General features: G+C 40.8%; 1 protein-coding gene across 1 annotated transcript; it reads right to left on the minus strand.

Annotated features, from left to right (window-relative positions):
- Positions 1–3,054: 3,054 nt before the first annotated feature.
- On the minus strand, positions 3,055–4,155 carry LOC111070736. Its single transcript, XM_022361478.2, has 3 exons — positions 3,868–4,155; positions 3,391–3,798; positions 3,055–3,321 (listed from the first exon to the last, which is right to left on the minus strand). The coding sequence occupies exons 1-2, from the start codon at positions 4,105–4,107 to the stop codon at positions 3,478–3,480; spliced, it is 561 nt and encodes a 186-aa protein (XP_022217170.2). The 5' UTR covers positions 4,108–4,155; the 3' UTR covers positions 3,055–3,321; positions 3,391–3,477.
- Between the last annotated feature and the right edge of the window lie 7,309 nt (positions 4,156–11,464).

Here is an 11,464-nt window from a genome sequence, read left to right on the forward strand (position 1 = left end):
GAATGAGGCAAAGCCACACATCATTGTCGTAGTCGTCGTCGTCGTCGTCATCTTTGTTGCTGTTATTGTGGCATCGCGTGAGTACCTTAAATGCTATAAATTTATTTGTGGCCCGACAGAAATAAAGAATGAACTTCGATTACATTTGGCGGGTGTCCGTGTCCTCCGCAACAGGTTGGCTCACCCACTCCCACTCCCTACCCCATTCGACTGTCTGTCTGTCTGTCTGTCTGTCTGTGTGTCAGAAGCGTTTTCATTTTGATATCATTTTGCTTCATTTGTTGGCTAATGAAAACCTACACGAAACTTGCAGAAAACTTTTTGATTCTCTCATGCTACGTATATACCCTCTCCAGCAGTAGGTTCCCATGGCTTTTCGGACCATAAAACGGAAAAGTATGGCTACATAATAATATTCTATGGCTATATTAAATTCGGGAAGTGCATTTGCAGCTTCGGTTTTCACTTTTGCAGTTTTTATTTCGCTTGGGTGGACGTTTTCTGTGTCCTTTCTTCATCCTTTGTTCTGGCTCGCTCGCTCGTCGTCATCGTCGTCACTGACATCCCCCGCCATCCGCCCCGCTTGTCATTTGCTGCAATTTAACAGTTGATATTTCTCGTTAACGGTAATGTTCAGCAGCTTGCTGCTATAACTACCCCTTAGCACTGCCCCATGCCCCATGCCCGTGGCCCTAACCCCCAGCCCCCAGGACCACACCACAATGTGAGGCCAAACAATTCCCACTTTGGCCTTAACTTTGATAAAAGAAGAAAAAACTTTCGTCTACCGCAAGCAAAATGTGAATCCAGCCGTGCATTGAACTGTGTGTGGGGCTTGCCCCCTGCCAATCCTACTCCTCCCTCTCTCTGTCTGAGCTTAGCAACCCTTCTTCTCTCCTCTTGGCTGCATCACTTAATCCAGTTGAAAATTTACTGTACCCGCGTTTAGACGTTCAACCGATTTTTGATTGATTCATTCGACATTGTAACGCCTCTTTCGCCCACATATATGCGACTAAGATCACTGGCTAACAGAATACAATACCCGTAAGTGCTTGCTGCCAAATGCGTTGACTAATCCATAAATCCATTTAATATGCCCAGAGCCAAGTGCTGTTTAACTTTAATGTACAGCATGTAAAGATGGCAATCGAAGTAAACTGTCCCATTGTATTGTACGGTACGGACTGTACTGAGTCCGGTCCTCTCACTGTCTCTCTCCCTGTCCCTGTCCGTTTCCGTGTCCCTCTTTCTGCTGCTGCTGCTGCTGTTGCTGCTTTTACACAGCAAAGCTCATTCCCGATGATTTATTGAGTGCTCTGTCTGCCATTACATTCCACTCCACTCGCATTCACATTCACATTCGCATTGCGCATTCACATTCTCTGACATTAAGTATACGCCGCAGCGGAGCGGCAGAGCAACAATTGCATATTGTACTTAATATGATGAATGCTTGTGTGCTCAACAAAAGTGCCTGTACATAATGAGAGGGCGAGGGAGAGCAGCTCACATATGTAGTGCCACAAAACGGAGGCAACAGTCACTCAGTCATTCAGTCAGTCAGTCAGCCAGCCAGGGAGGAACAACAACAAAAAACAAGTGAAGCCAATCAAACAGTCAGCGGTTGTCAATTAAACTTAATTATGTTGTACAGACAGACTGCTGCAAGATGTTGGACACCAGCAGCAGCAGCAGCAGCAGCATCAGCGTTCAGTCTGTCCTGTGCCACTGCCCCCGTCCACACACTCAGGCAAACTGAGGCAGAGATCTTTAACAAAACTAATTGAAGACACATCTAAATAAACGACGACGCATAGTTAAGATGCAATTTTCGAAGCCTTTTTGGCTCATCTGATAAATCAAGAAAATACCTTAGAATATTTATTAGCTTAAACTTTATTCAACTTAATTGTGTTGCAAAAATATTTGCGTTCTCAAATGCGTGTGGCTGGAGAGAGAATTTGTCGTCGATCGCTGAGGCCTCCCACTCTTTGCTACAATCGAAAGCAGCTTCTAGTCTCTCGCTCTCTCTCTCTACTTCCTGGTTAACTCTACAGACTGCGTTGCTCTCTGCTGCTGTCCATGAAATTCCCACAATTATAATGGGCATAAGTCGAACGAGTATCCTATCAAATGTATCCCAGCTATAACATTTAATTTATGGCTTTGGCTGCCCTCCAGTTTACCTTCAGATCATAATCTCCGGCTATGGCAGATTTAAGTACCTGCTTAGACCTATAATTTTTCTATAAACTAATCGAAATCGTCGCCTTTTGGCATTGTTCTCAGGCAATCTCTAATTATGCAATCGCTATAATCACTAAATATTTATTAATATTGCGGTAGGCCTGCCACCTCCTCTAATAGTCGCAATTTCGATCTATGTAATTGCCGTGTATGTGCTGCCCCCAACAATAAGTTTCTTAGCCAATTATTCTGCTGTAAGTGTTGTGGCAAAGGGTCTCAATCGTAGGCAGAATCGTAGACGCAGTTGTCGTCATGCAACATGTGCGGTCGTGGTGTGGATGGGTGGAAGGGGGGCAAGTACTGAGAAGCCCATTATTGTGTGCGGCGGGTGCGTGGGGCAAAAACGCATTTGGCTGCGCAAACAACGCGACGAGTGAATGAATAATAAACGAAATACACACAGGCACACATACAAATCCATGCCTCATATGCCACATATGCCACATATATGCATTTTACATGCGATTGGCCACTAAATAAATAAATTGATTTTATTTTCGGCCTTAATTGAGGCACACACACAGACACAGACACAATATATTGCATATATATTATACATATGTATATACATATATATTTTTTGATTTATTTATTGCAAGGGGCGATGCCCCATGCCCACTGCTGGCCGTATACTGAATGCTGCCATTCTTTCTACCTCGATAATTGCCGTAATTGTATCTGTAAATTAATTTACCTCAAAGCTAGTGCCCAAAACACCGCCACAAACAATAAAAACATTTATATGCGTATTTTGGATCTGTCGAATATCTCATGTGTGTGTGTGTGTGTTTGGCTTTTTGTGTGTGTGTTTTATTGCAACAGAGAACAATGCAATTTATATTGCAATTACTGCATGGCCGAGTCCATTATCTAACTCTGGCAATCAGGCAGTAAACACTTTAAATTTTGATTTACATAGTTCAGCCAAACAGCCGAACAGCCAAACAAAGACAACAATTGACTGTCTGGCTGAATTGATTCTTAAATGTGTGGCCAATGTTCTGGAATCTACTCGGGCGTATTGTTTTTGTTTGTCATCTATTTCGTATTTGCAACAGCCAAAAGTAGCAGCTGTAAGTATGTAAATATTTGGATTAGAAATGCATTTTGATCAAATCAAAAATTATTCACATTACTTACAGTGTGGTTGGTTGGGCGGAGTGGGAGGGGTCATAGCAGTTGTCTTATTTTGTTTTCTTTTTTCGGAGCAGCAGCCCATTTAACTATCTATCTATCCATATCATCGTCAGTGAAATCAAAGAAATCGGAATCGGTATTGTCCGAGTAATCGTCGCTGTCGCTGTCGCTGCCGCTGCCGCTGTCGATCTCCTCTTGCCATTCAAATTCTTCTTCTTCAGGCCCTTCCCGAAGTCTTTCAACGTATACTTTGAGCAACTTCATCTCAATCTCCATCACCTCCTGCTTGATTAACAGATAATCCTGGTAGATATGTAAGGGTACATCCAGTCGTGGAAAGCGTCCCAAGTCATCAATGTCCATATCTTTGAGCATCAGCATAGCCATTATGTCATTTATTTTGTCCAATTGCTGCGAGAGAGAGAGAGAGAGAGCGAGAGAGTGGGCAGAGACCTTGTGATCGACTTTCCATTGACTTACCTCAATGTATTTCAAGGGAAGTTCACGATTGCGATGATGGTAATAGCTAAGCTTGGCAGTCAGTCTACGGAAGTACCGCATGCAGAGCCGAAGTTGAACCCACACCCGGAAGCGGAGTAGCTTCAGGAATATGTAGGTCCACAAGTAGATTAGCAAATTACGCACTACCACCTGTACGCGATCAATAAAAATAGTAGCGTTGATTGCATTGCGCTGACGATTTTCAATAAAAACTTCCATTTTCCAATTACTTTTCCACGAATATTTTCTATACGTATATTTTGCGCACTTGATTTGACACACTAATCACAATGCTTTTTTCTCTATGCCTGCTCTGTTTCTCCCTTGCAGGTGAGGGAGATTACTGGAATCCTAGAGTCACAAAGGAGGCGCATTCACTGGGGCTGGGAGCACTGACACACTGAAGCACTGACACAAGTATGAATCATTAAGTCATATCCTATCCGCAGGCAGGCAGTAATATGAGGCAAAGGCGGAGTGTCAACCTAGTTAAGCACCCCAAAAGTTTATCAGTCAGCCGTAGTCACACGCCAGCCCAATACCCAACCGCCATCTCTTGTCATCCCACCCAGCCCACAGCCAGCCTCAGGCAGCTTCAGCCCTTCCCTTGAATTGGCTGCCATGCAAAAATTGACGTTTATTGTTTCTAGCATTTTTATGAGCTGCTCCTCGAGCAGTAGACGAAAACACAACACAACACAGCTATGCGTAGGGTGAGCAGCAGACAGGAAAGTGGCCGGGAAAGTCAAAATCAAAGAAAAAAAAAAGAATTAAAGAAAACAAAGCTAAGGAAAGTGGCAAAGATCAATAACAAAACGTTTGGCACGTTCGTCTTCTCACAGATATGTATCTGCTCAGCTGCCTCTGTGCCAGTATGTTTAAAGTCCTGTAGGCTGTCCCATTCCAATGCAAATTTCTTTCAAATATCCACAAATCAGTTATGAAACATTTTCACTTCTTAAGGCAATTATTATAATACTATTTATTAAAATAATGTCTCCCTTCCTCACCATCAATCAATGTAAATCGGACACTTGTAAAACGTACTGCACTGCCAGCACTCTGCCACTCAGTAGCCTCGATGTAGAACCTGTTAACGCGCTTGTTCTGCACTGTTCTACAGCAAATATCACGCATACTCGTACGTAAAAGTGTTCGAACAGAAATCGTTGCCTACTTTTTGGGGCCGGATTTTTAACTTTAAGCACCTTTTTTGCAGAGCACAGGACTTTGATTTAGACTTGCAGACTTTGCTCGGAGACCAGCACAGGAAGGAACACGGACACAAACACACAGAGACACACGTGGATTTTCGAGTCGAAATTATATTTCATTTTTATTCGCCCAGCGCGTTTCGGTGGAAACCCTTTGCCTGGGCGGCTGATGCCGCCTTTTGCTGTTCTTGTTTTTTATATTTTTTTATGATTGTCTTGAGGATTTTCGTTTTACATTTGTATGAATTTTTAATATGCCCCGAAATAAAACAACAACAATGTGGACTGGGCTAAGAAGCCAACAAGGCATAAATATCAAACAGCCAAAAGCGAAAAGCGAAAAGGAATCCGAATCCGAATCAGAGGCCGACAATAGGTAGAGAACGGAGAAGAAAGCAGAAGAAAAGGGAAGACAAGCCAGCAAAAAAATATATAAAGAAAAAAAGGAATATCAACCAAAAATAAAACCTTAAGGACATTGTAATATTAATTCAAACGGACATGTACAAAACTCAAAAGAAGATGTACATATGAGATACACACACATGCACACATATACATGCATTGTGTGTGTGTGTTGAGCAACTTGAAACGGTCTTAAGGCCTTCGTTTTCTTTTTATGCCTTTTGTGGCTTAAATGCCACTCAACTCCCTCGCAAAACCCCTCACAAATACACCCAACCAAACATGCCCGGCTATACATATTTTGTAAGCTGTCTGTCCCTGAACCACGGCACGGCACGGCAAAAATCTGCCTCAAATTTCACAAAGTAATGCCCAAGCAGGGATTATCAATGCGCCTGCAAGTAGTCATAAATCTATGTAGCTTCTTGCCTTTTGGTAAGTCTTTGTAAATTTTCGAAATTAAATATTGCCAAATGGATGTGCTGACTGGCTGTCCACCCCTTCAGGCAAATTATGCTCGCACACATTTTTAAATGTCATTTTCTGCCCGCATATTTAATAATGGAAAATTCCTTAATTATTAGCCAAATCAAATGCATATTTAATTGCTTGATGTACATACGCAACATTTTTGTGTTTCTCATTTAATATGTGAACACGAAACGTAAGCGAATTTTAATTGCCTCCATATCAAAATGTTGCCATGGTAGCATTCGGTGGCAGTCTTGTATGCCGAGTGGCAGGTCTCATAGGTGGTCCACGGATAGTCCCAGGGATCCACGCAGCGATAACACTAGAACTATCGACACTTATCTCCGATTGGGTTGCTTTTGGCGTTGGGTTTTTATACCCGCTACTCAAGCAGCTTATCCATCTTAGATATTTCCATAGTCTCCAGAGTGAAACATTTCTGAAATTCAATTCTTTTATACATACGCACATCATGTTCTTACTTTCCCCACCATTGCCCACAGACATAGACAAATGCGTATGTGGCCACAATGTGTGTGGTCGATTTATGTATGTAGCAGGAATAACCAATTCCCCAGACGCTTAAACTGACCTTACTCAAGAGTCGCACAAACAAGGGGGCTGGCAGAAAGAGCCTTGGATCCGAGTCAGCGAACATCTCCATCTGCTTTTGTAGCCATCAAATTGTAAGGGAAGGGCAAAACTTAAATACGCAACAGCAGAAACAGAATCGATCCCAAAAACCATGCTGTGGGCGACTTTTATCAGATGGTTTGCTAGCCCGAATATATCTCAGTTTACTGCTTCAATTAATTGGAAAAGCCGAAAGCGTATAGTCGTGCATTATTATGGCTGGAATAATCATTTAACAATCAAATCAATTTTAAAACTCATTTCATTTCAATCACATAAAAATGTAATCCGATCAGAAACTGAAATTGAAGGTAAGTCATGCATCCATCATCGAGCACTAATTAAGGCTTTCATTAAATCTATAAAAAACAAGAAGGAACGTGTGAGTCGCTTCTGGGGACGCGACCGCTACTTATACCCGTACTCAGTCAGCATATACATTTGAGCATATAATTATTACGAATTTTAAAATTAAAAAAAAAATTTTACATTTTCATTTTTTTGCTACATCTGTTAGCTACATCACATAACTATGTATATTCTACATTTAACATGTAGATTATACATGTACCACTTAGATTCTACATCTCCGATCCGATCTGATTCAGATTCGGCAATCTGGTAGATATGGGCATTCTCTATGATACAGATATGCGTCCTTTGTGGGGGCGGAAGGGGGCGGGGCGAAATTTTGAAATACACTTGTAGCAGTGTGATATCACATGAGCCTGGAAACCAAATTTGGTTACCCTAACTCTTATATTCTCTGAGATCCAGGCGCTCAACAAGACGGACAGACGGACAGACGGACGGACGGTCTGTCTAGACATGGCATATCGACTCGGCTATTGATGCTGATCAAGAATATATATACTTTATGGGGTCGGAAACGTTTCCTTCCCTGCGTTACACACATCCACTTTTACCACAAATCTAATAAAGCAAGAAAAAGAGATACATATACCCTTTGCCTATAGTTCTTTTATATTTATGATATATACATATATATGATATATATGAATATATTAGGCTGGGCCAAAAAATTTTTTTTTCGAAATTCAAACGGGACACCCCCTAGTTTTGTTACCGTAGATTTAATAGTAATTCAAATGTTTTAATTTCTTTAATTTTTTAGAGGTTGCTACCGAATTTTAATGAAGAAAATTAAAAAAAAAAATTTGTTGCTGAATGAGTTGGATAATATCCAATTATAATTGGTGAAATCTATTGTATATACATCAGAAAAGAAGTATACATATGTGCGTTGAATACACAAAAAACTATTAAAAACAAAGAGAATGTTTTGAACTTTTTTTAATATACATAATAGTAAAGGTATATATTAACAAAAAAATACCAAATTTTTGTTGCTTATTAATAGTTTATATGCTTCCTTTTTAGTGAAAATTTAATAGGGTGGGCATTGAGGTTGCCAAGTTTAAGAAGTAGGGTTTGATCCCGTTTTGGAGCAATGCTTTTTTGAGGTCATTTACCGTATCAAACTGGCGTCCATTCTTATAAATTTTGTTGGATAATCCCAAGATCCTCTATTGGTTAAGGTCCGGGCTGATCGCTGGCCATTGCAATAAGGGAATCTTGCTAGCTGCAAAAAGTTTTGTTTTCCGTGCCGTGTGGATGGGCACGTTGTCCTGCTGGAAGATCCACTCATCCCCGTAAAGTTGTCCAACAACTCCGGTGAGAAAGTTTGCTATTCTGTTTCTATGCCGATTTAGTCTGGCGGCAATATAAGAAATGTTCTTGCCAGATCGGCCAGCCCTTGATCAGACCGCGATCTTCCTTCGACAAATGTGTTCACGTGGCATTCTGCCGTAAAATCAAAATTATAACAGGCATTTATGTCTCCAAACGGATAAAAACAAGTTGACTTACATTCTGCTGATTAAATAACTTTTGGATAACACTCTTAGCTACCCGCACGCGATAGCACAATAATCTAAGCTTGCACGTATACTATTGCCTTTGAAAACCACGAGTTGTTACAGATATTATTTCAAACGGTACAAAGAATGAAGCGCAAAGAGGAACATTGGAGTGGAAGATCTTTATAATAGATAAGAGTACAAACTTGCATACCTACAAAAAATATACCGTTACGTTTATAGAAAATATAACAAATTAAAAAGTGCACATATACTCTTCACTAGGTATATTGATAACATTCATATCGTCATTAATCAGTTATTGGCAGTAAAAAACCTGCACAAGTTGCGAACTAGTTAACTAAATATATCAACCTCAGCTGAACCTCTTGATTTTCACCAATCGTTAATTTTTTAACAGTTCCTAAAAAAAAAAAAAATACCTTATTATCAATATGAACTAGTTCTAAGTTTCAATATTATTTGAAAAAAAACCGACGAATTAATATTAATTAATATTTACCCAAAAATTTTAATTTCTTCGTGGTAGCATTAACTAAACATTACACTAAAAATTTGAAAAAAAATTGTATAATTTTATTGAATAACAAAGAACAGAATTGGGGGGTGTCCACTTGAAAAAACAGAAAAAACATTTTTTGGTCAAATTTTGGCCCAGCCTAATATATATATTCTCTATTTTCTGCATTAAAATACATATTTGATACGTTTCATGGAACATAAACTTAATCAAATTGTATTTAAAAAGCATTTCATTTGTATCACAAAAATGTGTAATCCGATCAGAAAATGAAGGTAAATCATGCATCATCGAACACGGATCCGATTCGTGCTCTCATTGAAATCATCACACACAACACACAAATCCCAATAATACGGCGAAATTTGTTTCATTTAATTAAGATTGACATATGATGCACAATTATTGTGGAACAAAAAGAATCCATCGCCTGCAGTCTCTCAATTTTTCCACCTTCACCGCCTTCACGTGTCCAACTGCCATTCCCCACTCTGGTGTGGCAGGCAGCGCATTTTCTGCTTCAATTGATTCGAAATGTCAATAAGTCATAAATATATTCGCATTTTCTTGTGAATGCATTCATTGGATACGCATAATTAATACGAATATCAAAAAAAAAAAAATGGCATTTAAATTATGGAAATGTGCTTGCAATTGTCAATGTCAAGTTAATTCAAATGTACAAAATACGCGCATCAGCGAACACAACAAACAAAAAGAAGTGTGAAAGGAAATTCAAGTCGCAATCAACTCCGTTTGGGGTACATCGGTTCCAGCAGCTATGACTGTGGAACTAGCCCGCTGCTGTTGTGGCCAATACGCATTATTCACAGCCATTTTGTGGTTTGTTTTTGGCGTCAGACCTGCCGACCAGTCCATTGCCTGCTGCGTTGCAGGCGTTGCATTTTTCGCCCGCCATGGACACACACGCCGGCCCAAATTGCGGCATTTCGAAAGTGGGAAATCACTTCACTCAGTGCCAGGCCCAGGCACCCAGCCAATCCAGCAATCCAGCAGCCGGTACCCGCAGCGAGAAAAGCCTTCTGGCTGGAGTCCACTATAACTTTTAGGGTTGTGTTTTGTTTTGAGTCTCGGTGGGAATTGGTTTTCCATGTAAGCACATTAAGGGCATGGGCGCAATTTGCCTGTGGGTCGCCCGTTTAGTCAGTAGTCAGTTCATCAATCAGTCAATCAAGTCACAGAGTCAATCAGAGCAGGCAGCAAGCTGCCAGCTGGCAGGCAAGCAGAAGTCATCCAGTTTTCATGTCTGTTATTACAGGGACAACATAAATACTTGTACGCACACAGAATCACCGAAGTAACATGAAAAATCGTTTACTTTGCTTCATTCTAGTGAGTCCTTGCGTGTCCTGGCTGTCCCTGGCTCTCTGTGTGTGTGTGTATCAGTATAAATGGTGGATGGCAGAGAACCACAGTAGCATTTATTTCACTCAACGCCGTCGCTTGTCGAACTGAAAAAACTGTAAAACAATCACAAGAACATAATTGAATTGCACAACTTTTTGCGCAGAGTGAGCAAGAGAGAGAGAGAGACACACAGTCACGCCTATCTATTGCCCAAACTTTTGTCATTTATGTATATACATACTATACATATATATACATCACTCAAGTTCAGACCAAATGGAGATGGCACAGTATGTATGTACATCTGTCAGCTTTCAAGCGGTGGAGCATACAAGAGGCACTGGCACTCTGAGCAGCGTCTGTGGCTCCGTCTGTGCCTTAAGATTTCCTACGCAGGGCTTCAGAAATAATTTGTGCTGCAATAAAACCTTCTATGAACAATTCACCTTCGAAACTGTAGAGCTTTAGCCATGAAATTGGTAATGCAAAACATTTAACCTACACAAAACATATGTTTTTGTACAGTGCAGCAAGACAGTACATATGATAAGTATGATGCAAACATATGTATGTGGTGTTTGTTTCCTTTTCACAAAATAAAATTTGGTTGGAGCGGTGCATCGATGGTCGTTTCTCGTCTCTCTTTTTTCAATTGTTTTGAGCTGTTGCAGCTTTTTCGCTTACGCTTCACTTTGTTTTACTTGTTTTATTTTTATTTTACGTTTTTCGTCGCCCTTTTGTGGCAATTTCGCTGCAGGATATTGTGCGCTAAAATCTGTCAACAGAAATTCAATTACAGCTTGTTCTGTTCTGCTTGTTGGTGGCGTGGCAATGGCAGTGTTGGGTGGTGTTGGTGCTGGTGGCGCCTCGACTATGCCACGACACGACGCGTCGTTGCGATTGTCAGCTTACAAACGCTACAACATGGCGCGTGGTGCGTGCTGCATGCTGCGATCCGCCTTTTTATGGCTGCAACTGCTGGCGCCAGCTCTTTCTCTTTCTCTTTGTGCTTCTACTGCCGCTTCTTTACCTTCCTCCTGGGCTGCTTGCTGCTCCTGCACCGC

This window comes from Drosophila obscura, unplaced genomic scaffold (genome assembly GCF_018151105.1).
Source record: "Drosophila obscura isolate BZ-5 IFL unplaced genomic scaffold, ASM1815110v1 contig_165, whole genome shotgun sequence".
NCBI classification, from domain to species: Eukaryota; Metazoa; Arthropoda; class Insecta; order Diptera; family Drosophilidae; genus Drosophila; species Drosophila obscura.

Bases quoted from the DNA above. Each gene is read 5' to 3' on its own strand.
- LOC111070736 (XM_022361478.2), bottom strand. From the start codon at position 4,107: ATGGAAGTTTTTATTGAAAATCGTCAGCGCAATGCAATCAACGCTACT. The intron at 3,799-3,867 runs GTAAGTCAATGG...TCTCTCTCGCAG, and splicing joins TTCCCTTGAAATACATTGAG to CAATTGGACAAAATAAATGA.